The 20,364-nt window shown below is 34.2% G+C and overlaps 1 protein-coding gene across 1 annotated transcript in view; it reads left to right on the top strand.

Moving 5' to 3' along the window:
- The first annotated feature begins 40 nt into the window (after positions 1-40).
- Positions 41-20,364, top strand: part of LOC139521678 (RAD52 motif-containing protein 1-like) — a 28,267-nt gene continuing 7,943 nt past the window's right edge. Inside the window, exons 1-3 of the mRNA XM_071315190.1 lie at positions 41-200; positions 2,329-2,520; positions 10,488-10,607. Coding sequence (XP_071171291.1) covers positions 99-200; positions 2,329-2,520; positions 10,488-10,607 — 414 coding nt within the window. The 5' untranslated portion in view covers positions 41-98. The remainder of the gene's footprint in view (positions 201-2,328; positions 2,521-10,487; positions 10,608-20,364) is intronic.

The raw sequence follows: 20,364 nt of genomic DNA on the forward strand, positions 1-20,364 counted from the left end.
CATGAACAGAAAATTACTGTTCCTATTCCCTAATCGACCTTAATTTTACTATCGCCGTAAAAGTGGGAGATTTAAAAATAGACAGAACTTTGTTTACTATGTCATGTAGTGTTGAGATAATTGATTTCAAGAGACCAGAAGGCAACAGAAAGAATCTTTATGTAAACAGCATACCTGGCAGTTCAGCAGAAGATGTTCAGGTAATTAATACCAGCTAAAATTATTATGCAGTGTGAGACAACGACTTGTACATGACCTGATTCGAATACGAATACGAAAGTTTTATTTTGATTCGGTTCACATATAACAATACAAACATAAGCTCTTCAGAGCATTTTACCGAATATGAATCTATATATCAATGTTACAATTGATCTATCATATACACTTGTAAGTTGAAATTTGTATCCTCTGCTGCCGTAGTGTCACATGCATGTGTAATACTTAAACTATTACCCTACTTACTATTTTCACGAGAAGAACATTAAACATGCTAGACTAACCTTCTTGAATAGACAATTGTATGTAAAATCACGAGTCATGAGTATTACTTTCTAGAGCAATTGAAATTACTGTTTATTTTTTTTTTAAATTCTAATGTTATTTAAGTTATTAACTGTTTTAATATCGAATTATTATTATTTATTGACTGTGTAATTCATGTCAATTTGCCAAATGTTTATGTTATTTAATTCTAAAATTATCACTATAATCAAGACCATTTATAATCATGTTAATCATGTAAAAACATTACAATTTATACATGTTAACAAAATGCATGTTAAATATATTATAATTATTATAATATATTTAACAAAATGCATGTTAAATATATTATAATTATTATAATATATTTAACATGCATTTTGTTGACATGTATAAATTGAAATGTTTTAATATTAAATATACAACCATTTATTAATTAGAGATAGTCAGACATGATAGAGGTAAAAGTTAGTAAATTTTCGATTTGTGTTTGTGGGCAAGGAATTGTATATTTAAATATACAATTCCTTGTTGTGAGTTAATATTGTCCCAGTATTGAATGTCGGCATATAGCTGAGCACTTCAACACAATGAGTATAAATATAAAATCAGAGTGTAAGAATACTGTCTACTTTCCTATAAAGCTCGGTCATAACCAGAATCTGATATAATTTATTTTCTTTTTATTCTTTTTCTATTTCACATTTTTGTATAATCTGTATGATTTTTAGAGTAAGAGTTATCGTAAATTTAAACAAATATTTGCATATTACTCATATTTTGTTTTTATCATTTACGTGACTGCACTGATGCCCTATACATTACACTGTAAGAGAGATAACTCAATCCCTTCTTACATACTGAATATATGTCAATGTATGTTTCGTTTATCATTGTTTATATATGTCCGTTTTTTCATGACAACTTGAAAATCATAATAGATATATACAGATAGATGTTTTTTTTACAGCCAAACAGATCAGCAAGGCAAGTTCTACAACCTCATGTCTGATTTCAACAGCTTACATTTGTCTTATGAGTTTATTGTCTTTGAATGACAATTGATACTACTTTTGTTAATACTTTTCCTTTTATCTTAAAAAAACCATTATGCTTAAGGTCACACTATTATGCATAAGGTCACACAAATTGTTTTGGTTTGCCCAAACCCTACCCAAAGGTAGAGGCAAGTGGGTAGGTCATTGTAGGTAGGTAGACATAATTTTTTTTAGGCAAACAAAAATTAATGTGTCCGAGGGCTTTTAAGCAATCGGATAGAAAGGACTTGTATACTTGTGCTGATCTTTAAAAAAAATCCAGCGAACAATGAGTTTTTTTTCAATAACATGTAGTATAAAAAAGAAGATGTGGTATAATTGCCAATGAGACAACTATCCACAAAAGACCAAAATGACACAGCACACCGTACGGCCTTCAACAATGAGCAAAGCCCATACCGCATAGTCAGCTATAATAGGCCCTGATAAGACAATTCAAACGAGAAAACTAACGGCCTTATTTAATGCTGTTCAGATTGTTCACCAAATCACACAAAAGAATGACCGTCTTTTAGAACTTATCAGAATTTCAATACAATTAACCGACAAGGCCGGCATTATGATTAAAAAAAAAACCATGCCATTCTGTTGTTTTGCGGGGATTCTACCAAACTTAAACAATAAACAAATCAATTCAACACTCCTTCAATTTCGTTTTTTCAGTATAACTGCAGAAGTGTTATTAAATTTCTAAAAGTCAAGTGTAGGAACCCATTTTCAACAACGGTAACTATAGAAATCAACTCACAAAAAAAAATAGAAACATTGATTATTTTTTTTTCAGGAATATCTGTACTCAGTGTTTTCTTTGTACGGACTGATTCATGGAATACAAATATATCCGTACTCTACGTCCAACCAGTCTGAAAAAGTAGCGGGGTACTATGGTTTTGTGACATTTTATTCTGTTATAGCAGCACATTCTGCTAAGGAAAGTCTATCCAACAAGATAACGATTGCAGGCACAGAATGCAAGGTATTTTCCCGTATTCCTAATGCTGGATTAATGTAGACCAGAGACATGTATGAACAGATACATCACAGTTTAGGAGGGGGTATTTACAAAACATACCATTCGGTACACGGTACAATTCCTTAACTGCTAGATATATATATATATATATAAGTGCATGATTTATACATATGCCGACCATGTAAATGATGTAGTAAATTGCGTTATATTTAGAATGTAGGTATATTATGTTGGAAGTATTTCTGATATCTTGTTTAAACAACTATCATGATTATTTATTGGTTTAAATATTGATTTTGTTATCAACTACAACAATATCAAACTTAATATTATTTTAATATACATGCTAGCTTTTACACGCCTTTGTACATTCATTGCTCTTGTACAAGAATGTGATTTTCGCTGACTGTTAATGTTAACTTTTAACTAAATCCATTGGAAGTTGGATGTGTACTATTTTATATTTTCGTCTTAGATGCATGTTTTTTTTTAATAAGTTATTGGCTTTGAACCAGTAACTGCGAGTGCTCTCAGATCTGTGCTACCGCCTCGGAGGTTTCTTTGTAGCGTGTTCGCCTCGAATGCGGGAGGTCGTGGGTTCAAACTCCAGCCGGGTAAAACCAAAGACTTTAAAATTGGTATTTTCTGCTTTTCTGCTTAACACGCGGCTTAAAGAAGTATATAAGAGCAAAGACTGGTCGACTCGTACTCAGAATAATTTGGCCGAGTAAGGTAACTTGTCTTCTTTAATTTTTGTGCTATTTTCACATTTCCTGACCGGTGTGAGAAAAATATTTCTCCCTTCTAGTGAAAAATCTGTTCTCGGCAAATTATTAGTCGAAATATGATTATGACGTCGTCAATATGTTTTGTTTTCTTCTGAATTTTCCTATTGTGACGTCATGAAAAAAGGCGACCATGCCTGATGACGTCGCATATAAAGAATACAAGTTTCTGAAAATCTTTGAAAACGAAGTATAAAAATCATCAGAGAAACAGATTCCAACACTATAACTCGTGTATTACGATATTTCTTCACTCTCGACAGTCAAATTTTAATTATTTAAAAAGCTCGACAAGCCTCGCGCTTTAAATGATAAAATTTAACTGTCTCGAGTGGAGCAATATCGTAATACACTTGTTGCAGTGTAGGAATCTATATTTCTTACGGACTGTTGCTTGGTGAAATACAACGTAGCACGTTAAAATCTGGCTCAGCGTTTCGGTTTAGTAATAAGCAGGGTTAATTTTCATAATTACATTAACTTGTCTCGTCCTAAATATGCTTATCAGTTTATCGCTGGCAGCCACCATCATCAACATTATCAGATCTGTACATTGTGTCTTTTTTTTTGTGGGGATGTGTTGATACTCTGCCACGTCAGGTCTGTGTTGTTGTTAGATGTCTTTCTGCTTTGTATCGATCCGACGAGGTTAACCCTTTTTAACTGATTTTGATAGTTTGTTCTTATGTTGTACTGTCACAGCACGATTATTAGTATAGGCCAGGGGAAGATCCTCAGGGTTTGGCTCCAACAAACTAGTTTGAACTTTAATACACTTTCTGTATGTTTACATATACATGTCCCAAGCCAGGAGCCTGTAATTTAGTGGTTGTCGTTGTTGCTGCATTTACTATTTGTTTTTCGTTCATTGTTTTGTTCATTATTTCGATCGTTAGTTCTCGTATGTATTGTTTACATTTGTCATTTCGCAGCCTTTTATAGCTGATTATGCGGTATGGAGTTTACTCATAGTTGAAGGCCGTATGGTGACCTATAGTTGTTAACGTCTACATAAGAAAGTGCCTGTACCAAGTCAGGAATACGACAGTTGTTATCCATCCTGTACCAAGTCAGGAATACGACAGTTGTTATCCATCCTGTACCAAGTCAGGAATATGACAGTTGTTACCTGTACCAAGTCAGGAATATGACAGTTGTTATCCATCCTGTACCAAGTCAGGAATACGACAGTTGTTAGCCAGCCTGTGCCAAGTCAGGAATGCGACAGTTGTTAACCATCCTGTACCAATTCAGGAATACGACAGTTGTTATCCATCCTGTACCAAGTCAGGAATACGACAGTTGTTATCCATCCTGTACCAAGTCAGGAATACGACAGTTGTTATCCATCCTGTACCAAGTCAGGAATACGACAGTTGTTATCCATCCTGTACCAAGCCAGGAATACGACAGTTGTTATCCATGCCTGTACCAAGTCAGGAATATGACAGTTGTTATCCATTCGTTTGATATGTTTGAACTTTTGCTTTTGCCATTTGATTTGGGACTTTCCTTTATGAATTTTCCTCCGAGTTCAGTATTTTTGTGTTTTTACTTTGTAGTTGGTCTCTGGTGGAGAGTTCGCTCATATACAATCATGCTACAGATTCTTATTTTTATAAACAGTCACATATATATGTTATTTTACCGGACCTTCTAGCTTTGACGGATTAAATGGTCAGCAGGAATTTATTTTTACCCTTTGTTCGGAATTGTCTTCAAAATTTTGAGACGAAACCGTTTTATTAACTCTTGCTGTAACATGTGTAACGAAAGGAAAATAAATCTGATTTTAGAAAATCAATGAATAAAAAATAGTTTTCCACGCTAGTATCGAGACGGGAGTTTTCGTACTAGTTGCTGTTTATTAACACTATAACACCGAAAGTCATTTAACATGTCGACTGCTCATATGTTACAGGAAAGCCACGTTCTACGACAGTCATACTTTTTTATCCCGTTTGCTCTTACGTATATTTATCACTTGCACGACTTGTATTTGAATATAAAAATAAGAAGTTGTTTGACTGCCAATGCGACAAATCTCTACCAGAAACCACATGACATAGAAGTTAGCAAGCTTATTCCAGAAACAAGTGGTTTATGACATATGCACACGGATGTTGTATCATTTGTTCTTTCACAAGGAAAGCTCTTGACCATTATTTTGAAAAAGCCAACAATATGAAACGTTCGAAAAGACCTACAGTGAACAGTCAATGGTACTGCGAACTTAGAACTAGCACAATATGTTAATTTGGCGAACTGAGTTCTACACACATAAGGTTGTATTTTAATCATCACAGTACCAAGAAAACATTGGCTTTAATGAGAGGATGATTGAATCATTGGAAGCAGGACAAATCGCCCCACTTTTTCACCAAGTCGCCCCACTTTAAAAAAAAAATCGCCCCAAACAGGTTTACCAACTCGCCCCACTTTTTAAACAAATTTGTGAAAAGGGTTAAATCCCGTTAATCCCCCCACCCCCTGTAAACTCGCCCCACTTATTGAAAAAAGGTAAAATCTACTTCAATGTATAATTTTCAGGTCTATCAACTAGGATCAATTAGCCCCACTTAAATGGAAACTTATCTACACAGAACACCAAAAAAAATGAAATTTATTTAACCATTATTTTTTAAATTAAAGGATGTTTCACATTCTTATAATATAATTGCAAAAATGTGTTCGTATCATTATTGGAGAATAACTTTATACTTGTAAGCTTAGTTATTTGTATGACACTTAAAAGGAAACCTTTTTATCCTTTTTCATAAGTGGGTCGAGTTGGTTAACAAGAGTGGGGCGATTTTTTTAGAAAGTGGGGCGAGTTTGTGAAAAAGTGGGGCGATTAGGTGTGGGGCGATTTTTCATGTATTCGAATCATTCACTTAGAAAGATTTTATATGGAACGTAGTCGAAAAATAAAGGCAACAGTGGTATACCGCTGTTCGAAAAAGAGGAAACAATTAGTGGGGTGACAGAAGTGTAAAAAGTCGTCTAGATCGCGAGCTTAATCTCCCCAAATAACACACGGCTAAAAATGGTCTTAATTTAAAGACATATATGTCTTCTTTAGTTTTGCCCTGTCGTCAGAATTTCGTACGGTCACTTTTTTCTAAAAAGTCGTTTTAATGGCTGGTAGTATTTTGGAGAGTTTCAACCCCCCTTTTTCAAAATGAAAAAAATGGGTATGTTTGCTTGTATTTAATTGAAATAGTTTTTCCTGAAGCTATTTTTACATGTCAAAATATGCTATTCAGTATTTTATTTTCTTCTAATCTATAAAATTTGTGAAGTTCAGACTATTTAAAATTGAGGTAATTTTAATTACAAATTCAAACTCAAACTTTAGTTTCTTCTTCATAGTAGTAATAAAAATTATCCCATAATATTTTAAGCATATAGTATTTAATAAAACTAATAAGTGATAAAAATTTCGGAACCAAAATATGAAAAAAAAACTTAAGAAATCAATGGAAAAAGAATGGAGTAAAAATCTTCAATTTCAACACGGAACTCAATCACTTGCCTTCCGTCCCATTTTGTGAATTAGTCAATAATTTGCTCTCAAATGATATATGAAATTACTACCTTTTTCGCTATTATATGCACATATTTTCAATTAAAGTGCTCTGATATATGCCATAAAACATCAAATATACTTTGTCAGAAAAGTCTTATTGTAAAATCAAAACAATGACGGATAGTTACCGAATTAGACTATTTACCGGATTTGTAATCACATAAGCAACACGACGGGTGCCACATGTGGAGCAGGATCTGCTTACCCTTCCGGAGCACCTGAGATCACCCCTAGTTTTTGGTGGGGTTCGTGTTGTTTATTCTTTAGTTTTCTATGTTATGTCATGTGTACTATTGTTTTTCTGTTTGTCTTTTTCATTTTTAGCCATGGCGTTGTCAGTTTGTTTTAGATTTATGAGTTTGACTGTCCCTTTGGTATCTTTCGTCCCTCTTTCAGTAAATATTCCATGATATGTCAAGTCCTTTGCAACTTGCTCGATTTAGTCTAAAGAACAGACATAAGTCGTTAAATTTTATGCAGTGAATAAAAAATATGATAAAAAAAACTTGATTGAAATTTTAAGTCAATTTACCAATTTAGGGAAGTCGACGTTTGTATCTGCATTGCATAAAAGATTGGATGAGGGGAACATCAAGATGTTTCATGCGATAGCTGTTAATTTGAAGAACTCCATGCAGGATGTTTGACGACATGCAATTATCTGACTGTTGTCCCTCAGTTTTGGGTATTCAGTGTACACGTTCTAGAATGCAGTCGTTCATCTGGAGCGCTTGTATATTTTGTTGCAACAAAACATTTTAGAAAGATAAAAAATTACTCAAGTTTGAATCAGATGAGCGCATTAAAAATGTTTTATCCGTGTCAGATAAAGTTAAAGTTGAAATAGTTTCCCGTCCATCTTTTAAACTTCAAGCACTCTGTCATTTTGGTTGCATTACAAAATATTTGCTAAAAACGAAAAAAAATAAAATCCAAACCCTTGGATGCAGATATTTCAGAACACGATACTGCTTTTACTAATTCTATTTTGGCTATTGACAACGATTTAATGGTCATTCCTCATGGCACCGTTACTTGATAAATATAGATCATTTCTTCAGGCTGATTCTAATTTAAAATATTCTACATGAAAAATGCAGTCTAAACTCATTGATTTCTATAGAAATTCAGTTGTCAAACAACTTCAACAAGTTCAAGGCAAATATAACATATTATTTAGTAGCAAACTAACTATTTTAGATGCCATATAAGCTTCTAGTCAATTGAAAACTGACCTCAAAATCTCAATGTCAACTGTAATAGACACAAATAACGGACAGATATTTAATTCCGCTGCAAGTTTACTTAGAAAAGACATCGAAACTCTAAAGAAGACTACCCAACTTTGGATGAATTGTTTCTTCCTTCTTAATTCAGTCAATGCCTTCGTATTTATTGCAATTCATTCTATGGTTACTCAATGTAACTGCATACAGCCAAGACTATTCTCAGGAAATGGCACCAGAGAAATTGTGAAAATGCTAAGCAATTGTTGAGGCAATCTTTTTTTATTTTACTCCTTTTCATTTAGGATTGGCTTTACAAATGTACCGTGAGTTTGGTTCAAAACACCTTGTTGAAACATTGAATGCCAATGGATTTTATGCTTCTTAAAATAAAGTGCGACGCTATCTAATGTGTTGCCAACCATGAAATTGAGTGAATTCAAGATAGTGTGTACTTCTCGTATGATGTTTCCCCCGCATCTTTGCAGACAAGCATATGGATGGCATCACACCTTCCTAAACCCCCTTATAGATCTCTGTTAAATCTTGGATGAATTGATAGGGATGGTTTGAAGCTGGTAATTTTTAGGAACAAATGTCTTCGGACTTCCTACAATACCTTGTCTGTACTTGTTAAGAAAAACTCAAAATAACGTGTTTGCTTTGAGCAGAACCTTTCATGTGCAGACCTGTGGCCATGAATGAAATGTGTAGAAATATTAAAACATGTCAAAATGTTAGAAATTATTATAAATTAAGGAATGTATCTCCCTCGTGCAAAGAAAGCTGATTCATTTCACGGATTTGGCTATACTTTTTGGAACTTTTGGATTATAGCTTTTCATCTTTAATATAAGCTTTGGATTTCACATATTTTGGCCACGAGCATCACTGAAGAGACATGTATTGTCGGAATGCGCATCTGGTGCAGAAAAAATGGTACCGTTATTGTTATTGTGACAGTTGATGAAAATGAACATGATGGAGATAAGGGTTGATTTGGTATTAAACTTGTTGCATTGGTACACACGAATCCAGTCCCGAGGTTAGGGGATTGTTGGCGTGCCCTTAAAAAAGTTCAATCCCGCCACTATCTGTATGTGTCAGTATTAAGTTACGAGACGGTAATGCAGTGTTTGTCGTTTGTTTCTATATACTATATTGGTTTCTTTATTATTTATTTTGTACATTAATCAGGCCGTTAGATTTTTTGTTTGTTTTACATTATTCGTTTCGGGAATTGAAGACTTTGCAGTATGACTTTTACTCATTGTTGAAACCCGTGACCTATAATTGTTTTATGTCTCATTTGGAGAGTTGTCTCAGTTGCAATCATATCGCATCTTCTTTTTTTATATGGAATACTTTTGAAGTCTGTGGTACGTTGCAAGGGAAAAAAGGGGGGATATAGTTACAAAACCTATAATGTAATAGATATTTTAAACCAGAGTTAAATACACAACAAAAGATAATACTATGGTAGCAGTAATGATTGTGAAAAAAAAACCAAAAGCAACGAGTAGTCTATAAAAAACCTGAAGTATCCGCAAATTCAATTTGAGTTCATATTTGACTGTAGTGTTCTATGGCTTTGGTTTGATACCTCACCCAATATGATAGTTTAAAAAATAATTTTAAAGTATTGTCCTGCATGACACTTGATTTTTACCTGAAATTGATATTTTTCTAAGGTTTAGGTGCTCTTAATATTTTATAGGTTGAAAACTTGATTTTTGAAGTTTTGTTTATATAACGTCGTTTTAGGATTTTTTTTGATAAAAAAAATCTCAATGATTAAGGTTTATGTATAATAACAAACATTACTAAAGCCAAAACAGGATCATTTGTATTTAGGTAGAGTTTAGAAATAGAAAAAAATGTCAAAATTGATACCCACCCAAATTTTCACAAATTTTTACATATGACCTTTGACCTCAATTTTAAAAAAATGTGACCATATCAAGTCCTGACGACAGGCATATTATTATAGTACACGATTTCCTCTTTCCAATGATATATTATGTAGGTGTGTGTTCGGTGGGGAGATTAAATTCCAAAAAATCTACCTTCAGTCACCGCACTAAATGTACGACACAAAATAACATTCGGCAAGGTTCTCATCCCCACCGTGTTAGAGGAATCAATATTAAAAGACGATTTATTTATAAAACATATTCATTAACAGATTTAGATATATTTATCAATATTAATTTCTCACTGAGTTTCAAATCTCATGATAATCAGCGGTTTAGAATTACATCAAAATAGTCTCAGGTAATAAATGAATGTTATAGACGGAAATAAACATAGAAGATTATCTAATAAAAACACAAAATATAAAGAAATTAAGCTGCTTTATATATATTGTAGATAGCTTATGCCAAAAGGAAGAAAGACACACAAACTGTAACTACACTGCACTTTGCTAAGTGCCAAGAGTTGGCAAATTACTACTTAGGCTTCAATGGCTGGTCCACGACTATAAAACTGGCAAGTATAATATACAGAGTTATTCCTCTTCAACTTGTATTAGAACAGTCACGTAAATAAAAAAAATAAAAAATATCATATAGTTTTTGTATTCCATAAGGGTAGCATAACGACTGTTTTACTTTCTAAGAAATCAAATATTGAAAATTCATAGAATGTTAAGAAACATATATAGACAACCCTAAACTTATTGATATAATTTATAATGCATTCACAACTGTTGTAAGGTCAAATTACAGTAAATGGGTTAGATCACAGATTTTGGCATTCAACTTCAAAATTGAGAATGGAAATGGGGAATGTGTCAAAGAGACAGACTTTGGATCCTTAAACTTTAACTTGAAATAGACAAGTTAATGCATTTATTTCTTTTATTTTCTGAAATACTGCTGACTAAATTCTTTCAGAGTAGTGATCATACATTTACATGTAAAGCACATAAGTTCTTGAATGTTCAATAAGTGACATTTAAGTGCAACTCGTTGGAACAGGAAAGTCCGATATACTAACAATTTCTGCAAAAGTGAAATTTTACTTAAATCAATGTGGTAGCTATCAACATATGATATTCGTTTTATACATACAGATACAAGTGAACCAAAAATATATAAGCTTTGCTTTATCACTTCATCTGTTGAACTTTTGAGTTTATAGAACTGTTGATTCACTATGACGAGTTCATATTGTTAATTGGTTCTTTATGACTTTTACAATTTGGATATACATGTACGGATGTAATAAACCAAATTTGAGAATTTTAGTCCAATCTTTAAGAGAAATTTGACAGTTAATGCCCCTTAAAGTCCACACACAACAAGTTTCTCGATGATTTGAAAAAAAATATGTAAAAAACATATCATCGGCTTACTTTTTCAAGCTCAATCGCGGTTTTCATGGTGCTCATCCGTTGTCCGTTAAGAGACAGCAAATAATCATTCATTATTGTAGCTCAATCATAAGTTTTTCACGTAGCGAATTGTGGATTGCTGTTTGTGTGTTGGTCAGCGAATTAATATTGATAATTAATCTTTTTTCCAAAACTCAACTACCATGATGGTTTGTTCACAAAGAAAAAAAATGCTGCCAGAGTAATCCATTGAAGCCTTAAGTTACATCACTTGCATGTACAGAAACTTTTGTAGCAAACGGCTTCGTTATAGACTTAAGGAAATAGTCTGAACAGGAAACGACAGAATGATAATTTACAATTGTGTTAGACACTCTATAATAGTTAAAGTACAAACAATGTGTACAATGCATTGTTAGCTGATAACATAATATCTTCTACTCTTAACCACTTCAGGCAAAATCTGTTCGTTTAATTTTGCCCACACGTAACATGTTGTTTAATTGCCAAATATCTACCCTTCTGAATTTTGCAGACAAATAATTTGTATTCCATATCTGATTGTATGCGTGTATTGCAGTCATTGAAACTTTTAAAACATAGTTTTTCAACTTTTCGGTTTTCGCTTATTGAATATTAATATAAGATCTATCCAAGAAAGTGGGATGCAAAACATATCAAAATTAAGATGAATGGTAAAGTTAACAATTAAAAACATATGATCGACCATATTAGTTTCTATATCGTTGAGTATTGAATTAAGGCATATATCATTTCTCAGCGAAATCTACGAATGCATGTAAGATAAGGTTTTTCGTTTGTCATGTGTTATAAATGTCGTGCTGAAAACATTTTGATAAGAGCTGAACCAATCTACAAGACTCGGGGGGAGTATGGTGTAACAGCCATTTTGATAAGAGCTGAACCAATCTACAAGACTCGGGAGTATGGTGTAACAGCCATTTTGATAAGAGCTGAACCAATCTACAAGACTCGGGGAGTATGGTGTAACAGCCATTTTGATAAGAGCTGAACCAATCTACAAGACTCGGGAGTATGGTGTAACAGCAAAACAGTTCAACTAATACAATGACTAAACAATAATTGATATGGAATCCTCACGCAAGACAACAACATCTTCAGAAATAACAAGATACAAAAAGTATCAACACAAAAGCACTCACATTTATTGAAAACTATTTTAGTGTCCATGTTTAGCTTAAAAACTATAATACCAATCAGCAACTTTTAAAAACATTATGGCAAACAACATCATTAACAGCAGAGAAAAACATATAACCTTGTGCAAAGAAAAGATGCAGTGTCGACAACATAAAGGATACAAATGAAAAAAAAAACTGGGTAGAGTGAGATGTTTCATAACAAATTATAACGTAAAATACAATTAATATTTGTGGACAGATGAATCGATTATTTTGTCGTGTCGCAGATTGCAAATTTAGCCTGTTTAGATATTCTTATCCGGCTTCGGCGATGGCTTTATACTTTTTGTTTGTTCCTGAATGTTCTGCTACTTCATGCTTTATTTGGTCATTTCAATTTGTTTTATTTAAGCGTCACCTATGCGTCTTTTGTAGACAGAACGTGGGTCGTCTCAGTGACGTAGAATGTACCTTTGAATACTAGTAATAAACTTGTATCGTAATCTCGTGGTAGTTCTGAAAATACTGGATCAATGTTAATAGTAGTTAACGGATAGCGGATTACAACGATTAGGAAGACACAGTCTGAACGCTGGAATACTAGATCAATGTTAAAAGCAGTTATGGGATAGCGGATTACAACGATTAGGAAGACACAGTCTGAACGCTGGAATACTGGATCAGTGTTAAGAGCAGTTATGGGATAGCGGATTACAACGATTAGGAAGACACAGTCTGAACGCTGGAATACTGGATCAATGTTAAAAGCAGTTATGGGATAGCTGATTACAACGATTAGTATGACACAGTCTGAACGCTGGAATACTGGATCAATGTTAATAGCAGTTAACGGATAGCGGATTACAACGATTAGGAAGACACAGTCTGAACGCTGGAATACTGGATCAATGTTAATAGCAGTTAACGGATAGCGGATTACAACGATTAGGAAGACACAGTCTGAACGCTGGAATACTGAATCAATGTTAATAGCAGTTAACGGATAGCGGATTACAACGATTAGGAAGACACAGTCTGAACGCTGGAATACTGGATCAGTGTTAAGAGCAGTTAACGGATAGCGGATTACAACGATTAGGAAGACACAGTCTGAACGCTGGAATACTGGATCAGTGTTAAGAGCAGTTAACGGATAGCGGATTACAACGATTAGGAAGACACAGTCTGAACGCTGGAATACTGGATCAATGTTAATAGCAGTTAACGGATAGCGGATTACAACGATTAGGAAGACACAGTCTGAACGCTGGAAAACTAGATCAATGTTAATAGCAGTTAACGGATAGCGGATTACAACGATTAGGAAGACACAGTCTGAACGCTGGAATACTGGATCAATGTTAATAGCAGTTATGGGATAGCGGATTACAACGATTAGGAAGACACAGTCTGAACGCTGGAATACTGGATCAGTGTTAAGAGCAGTTAACGGATAGCGGATTACAACGATTAGGAAGACACAGTCTGAACGCTGGAATACTGGATCAATGTTAATAGCAGTTAACGGATAGCGGATTACAACGATTAGGAAGACACAGTCTGAACGCTGGAATACTAGATCAATGTTAATAGCAGTTAACAGATAGCGGATTACAACGATTAGGAAGACACAGTCTGAACGCTGGAATACTGGATCAATGTTAATAGCAGTTATGGGATAGCGGATTACAACGATTAGGAAGACACAGTCTGAACGCTGGAATACTGGATCAGTGTTAAGAGCAGTTAACGGATAGCGGATTACAACGATTAGGAAGACACAGTCTGAACGCTGGAATACTGGATCAATGTTAATAGCAGTTAACGGATAGCGGATAACAACGATTAGGAAGACACAGTCTGAAAGCTGGGATAATGAAGCAATACGACTTTCAACAATGACAGTAAATGTAGTATATATTCAATAAAGGCATAATATGGACGAGTAAAAATAATGGTAAATCTGACTGGTCACCATGCAACTTTACTGCCAGCTGTTATCATACATATCTAACAATTAGTAAAGGCATATCATGTACATGGAATACAGAAGCAATGCGACTGTTCACAATGAAGTTCTACTGATAGTAGATATATGCTGATGTCTCATTGGGATAAATACGAATAAGGTAAAGGTCAGATGATCTATGCTATAGTAGAGCATTAGTGATGGTATCATTACAGAAGCCAGGGACGGGGAAGACAAGATCAATGGAACTGTCCACAACGAATCTTGCTGAAAGTAGATATCGTACATATCTTAATATCCATGTAGCATGGACGCGGAATACAGGAACTATACTGATACTGTTCACAATGAAACTTCACTGACAGTTGATAAGGAACGTATCTAACAATTAAAAATAATATAAAATGTAAAATTGAAGAATAAATAGAGACAATGCAACTATCCAAATTACGCTGAATTCCATTATATATCATACCTCATCAAACAATTACTGTGTCATATCATCATATACTACAAGCACAACGGTAAATCACTGGGTGCATCCATTGATGTCTTCCTTGAAAATATTTATCATAATTTGCTGTCGTCTGTCGTAGATATATTAATCAATATGTGATACCTATTTCTTCCCACTTTTTTTCTATCAAACTTATTTTCAACATTTTATCTCAGAATGGACAAAGAAATTGCTCAGTTTTAACTTTTGAAGAAGGTATAGTCGTGGCAAATATACTGTCCTTGGAACGATGGTATTGATTGCAATATTGATAAGAAGAGCCGTGGTGTAGAGGTTAGCGCACCGGACTACTAACACAAAGGTTCCTGGTTCGATCCCCGTTCTTGGGTAAACATTTCATGGACTGAATTTTCGGCTCTCCCTTGACGCCATTTACGAAAACGGTATTGAGAAACGATGATAGTCCATAGGAAGGGGACGGTAATTAGCAGACCCGTGTTAAGAGAGAGCCATATCTTTTGCACCTACAAGACACCCCTGTAGATATTGAAAAGAGCATGCTAATGCTGCTACAAGTCGGCATTCGCACCTGAAAAGTGAAAAGGAATTAATATAAGTTGCAACAACTGGTTTCCAAATCCACTATAAATAAATATGTTTAAAAATAAATATGTTTAAACTAATATTGAGAATCCCTCGAGGATAATTATCTCGCCTTCGAATCCGAAGGGCAATTCAGCTAACCCCGAATATGAATCTACATAAGGACCACAACAGAAATAAAAGGTTAATGCCACTAAAATATCAACTGACTAAAATTCAAATTGAAAGCTCTTCATAAGCAAACCAATGACGAAATATCTGATACGATGGTCTGTGAAAACACCAAATAATGTTGAAAATTATTTAAGTTAGTAATGGCACTTTTTAAGTGGGGATTCAAGAGCACCGTTGAAATTATGTATGATATTGTATGCATAAAGGAAATACCATTTTCGCTTATTCTGCCTGAACGAAAAGGGGCACACCTTTCCGAAGATTATTCAAAACATTTTGACAAGAAATGTTCGGGTTTTAAATTAGGACATACTTGTCCTTTATTTTATTAAAACTAATGTTTGTAAACGAAATGACGACTAAAATATCAGTTAAAATGATGGCACTGAATCGGTATAGATGCCACTGAATGGGTATAGATGTCAAGGCATAGACGGAGAGATCATGAACAATAGGAGCATCGAAGAGTGAATTTGAATAGTCAATGATACTAATCAATGTTATAGTTGATCGTGGGACGGCATGGATAGAGGATTAAATTACAGCATTAATTTTAATTGTAACACAACATGGACAAATGATTACGAAACTATATATTAAACAATCTTTAATGCACGTCACACTGTCCCGATTTTTATATACGATGGACACCCGAATGCGAAAATTGTAAGTTCGTACGAAGTTGGTCCCGATCTCGTTAAAATACCAAAAAAGTGACCGAAGCAAGTACGATGAATAACGAAGTCTATAAGATGGTGCCGAAATTATATACGATAGCAAAAGATGGACATACGAAGGTTAACCGAAGACGGGTATTTAAGCTTCATATCTCAACCGAAGCCTACACGATGGATCACGAAGGTTACACGATGGATTACGATGATGGCGCGATGGATTACGATGATGGCGCGATGGCCATACGATGTCTAAAAGATACGAACAGAATTTCGACAACATATCGTTTCTGTACAAGTCTGCCATGCATGGCGGGAAATCGATCTTTTTATCTAATTCTTATAAAACTTAGTTTATTATCCCATCGCCTACTACATGTAAGTTGCGTGTAGATAAAATTGTTATGGACACTCTAGAACCAAAATGCTCAAAACTTGGTATGGCGTTACTCGTTAAGAATATCTTAAGCGCTATTGACTTTAAAGTTCAAAGGTCAAGGTCACAGTGGCAGTTGTAATACAAGGCAACATCACCCTTGTGGACACTCTAAAACCAATATGCTTCAAAAGATTTTAACCACATTTGGTATATTGTTCTTCCTTGTAATGAACTGACATTTTTTACGTTCAAGGCCAAAGGTCAAGGTCATGCAGGTGGACGTGTTTTTTCTCCTTGAATTAGCATAATACACAGGAAATTGGTTGCTCATTTTTTTACCTGCTGGTTCTAAAGACAATATTAAAGGTATTTCCAGTTACTGAATGTTTTGGTTGATTTCTAAAAAAAATAGTTTATGTAACAAATATGCATATTCAATTTATCATTTTCTGCATGTGTCATATACAAATATAGTGTCCATATTTGTCCCCAATATGTTACATACGAGGGGATGCCACGCTCGGCATTGCCTTGTTTGAACTGTAAAATGTGTGCACTAGTCTGAATAATCACCCATAATTACGCCCATGTTTACTGATCTATCTTAAAGGTAAGGTAAGGGGTTCGTTGATCCCTTTTATTCAAAAAGAGCCCTTTCCAAAAGAATATCATAATAACATAAACAAAAGGAAGGATGTGGGGAAAGCAACAAATGCGGCAAAATATGACATATAGAAAACAAAATGGTTATGGAGTATAAACATTCTTGTGACAACAACTCAGACGATACATAAAAAATCAGAATAATGAAGAAAAAGTTGGTTTCCCTATATACGTGGACCTGCAGTGTTGGTGTACGAGGCGCGTTTATGATTTTCATTATGTTACTTGATATGAAAGATTGACAAAAAATAATATTTTACTTGTAAAAGTAAATCCTGAGCCTGTAATAGCTGCTCTTCTTGTTCCATTTGACTTGATAGAAACAACGCTGTCGCCTTTCTTGTTCTCATAGAATCCTATGATATGAGCTCAATGTTTTGTGAACGTCTTTCTTAACTGTCGTATTAGACTGACCAGTGCATATCGCGCATGGCACTTTAAATGTATTTTAGCGCGAAAATTAACTTACATTAAGCTGGATTTATTGCCGTCGTAGTTCCATCTTGTCGCCTTCGTACTTTTATTCGATGGCAACACGACGGGATTACGAGGTCTTCACGAAGTCGTGCTGCCATCGTAAGACCTTCGGGTATCTTCGTGATTCATTCGTGTAGACATCGTAATGTCAAAACTGCCCGATGGAAACGATGGAAACACGAATGCAATACGATGTGCAAAGATGCATTCCCGGTGACATTACGATGGTGAGGATGGTGATACGAACTCAATACGAACCCTCAACATCGGACGCACCTTCGGGGATTTTTTAACATGTTAAAAAATTTAGAACCCTTCCCGAAGTTGTCCCCGAAGGCTAGAAAAAGTGCTCGATGGTTCTACGATGGTTAAAGATGGCACTACGAATAGCCCGATCTAGATACGATCAGTCCCGATTTTGAAAATTTCCATTATCGTGTTGCCATCGGCGTAAAAATCGGGGCAGTGTAACGCGGGCATAAATATAAGTTATACTAAATGGACCTGAGATACAGGAGCAACTCAAACAATACATTTCTACAAGCCTGTACCAGTTCATGAATATCACTTTTGTTTTCTTCGTTCTATTGGTTGATAACGTTTCAAATATTCAGTTTTTATGCACTTCCCTTTTTTTAAATTTGCATTTTAGTTAATTATTTTTGTTATGATTTTTAACATTGACGGTAAGAACTGATTTATCTGACGTATACAATAATGATTGCATCGATAAGAAAACCGGAACAATCAGACAGTTATAAATGCGATTGCTTGAACAAAAATAAAGGAACACTGAAACATGTGCGATGACACTGCGTGGAAACTGAATATCGTACCAATATACTAGTTTGGTATTAGTTTAAACATATTTATTTATAGTGGATTGGGAAATAAGTTTTGCAACTTATATTAATCCCTTCCCACTTTGTAGGTGCGAGTGCTGCCTTGCAGCGGCATTAGCCTGCTCTTTATTGAAATCTACAAGGGTGTCTTTAACGTGCAAGAGATATGGCTCTCTCTTAACACAGGTCAGCCATTTATCGTCCCCTTCCGACGGACTATCATCGGTTCCCCAAGACCATACTCGCAAATGGTGTCAAGGGAGAGCCGAAAATGCAGTTCCTGAAATTTTCATCCCGGAACGGGAATCAAACCAGGAACCTTTGTGTTAGTAGTCTGATGCACTAACCATTACACCACGTTTGGTATTACACTAATACTGCATCAAAAATATACCGGGGTAATGAAACAGAATAATTAATTATCAATACCAAACGTTTTCGGACATAATCTTTGTCATTATGATAAAAGAGTTCTTCATCCAAATTTAAACTACTGATACGTTAAGCATCTGACAAAAGAAAAAACATATATTTACAATAAAAGAACAGATATAATATCTGAATACCAATATTTAACATTACTTGTACACAAGCATACTCCAATATCTTATGACAAAATGAATCTGCTGTGTTCGGAATGCTTGCCTTTCGTTAATTTGCATCAAACATACTCCGAGTCATCAATTTGAAAGTAAAAGTTACAATTATAAAAACACTTATAGCCGCGTTTAATTTCATTTTAAGACGAAAGTCGATGCTTTGTACAAGTACATTTGGTTGACTGTATTGAATTTATCATTAGCTTACGCATATATAAGATAAGACTAAAAACATATTACAAATTTGTTGGAACTGATACAGTTTTGCTGATAATTGAATTTTATAAACATTGGTTTATAGATTATTAAATTATCTATGTTTTATGCGCTATTAATGCAATTTTGAAGGATGATAAGCAGAAAATTAATTGAGAACTACACCATTTTAGATTTCAGTGAAGATGAAATAGCATATCAGTCCTATTAATTTGTTGTTTTGAAACATCTGAAAACAACTAATTGATTTATAAGCTCGAATACATTTTGTAATTTTAATGACTTGAATGTAAGCCGTTAGGTTTTAAATTTCAATTTTTTGTCTGCCATTAGTGTATAGGTACATGTTTTGTAGATCTATAGCAGTTACTTATTTTTTAATCGTCTTTTGGTTGAGTGGTCAGTTATTTGAAAACAATTGAAATTTTTCTTTTTATATAAAGGAAATAAATTTCGTTTACAAGAAAAACAAAAAACACAGATATAATATCCGAATACCAATATTTAACATTTTTTTAACAAAAAAATCCAACTTCTAGTGCGAATATGAATCTGCTGTGTTCGGGGCGCTTGTATTTCTTCAATTTGCATCATTCATATCCGAGTCATCAATTTGAAAGTAAAAGATACAATTATAAAAACACTTATAGCCGCGTTAAATTAGTCAGTTATTTACTTAATATCCTTAATTCCT

Source organism: Mytilus edulis, chromosome 4 (genome assembly GCF_963676685.1).
Source record: "Mytilus edulis chromosome 4, xbMytEdul2.2, whole genome shotgun sequence".
Classification (NCBI taxonomy): domain Eukaryota; kingdom Metazoa; phylum Mollusca; class Bivalvia; order Mytilida; family Mytilidae; genus Mytilus; species Mytilus edulis.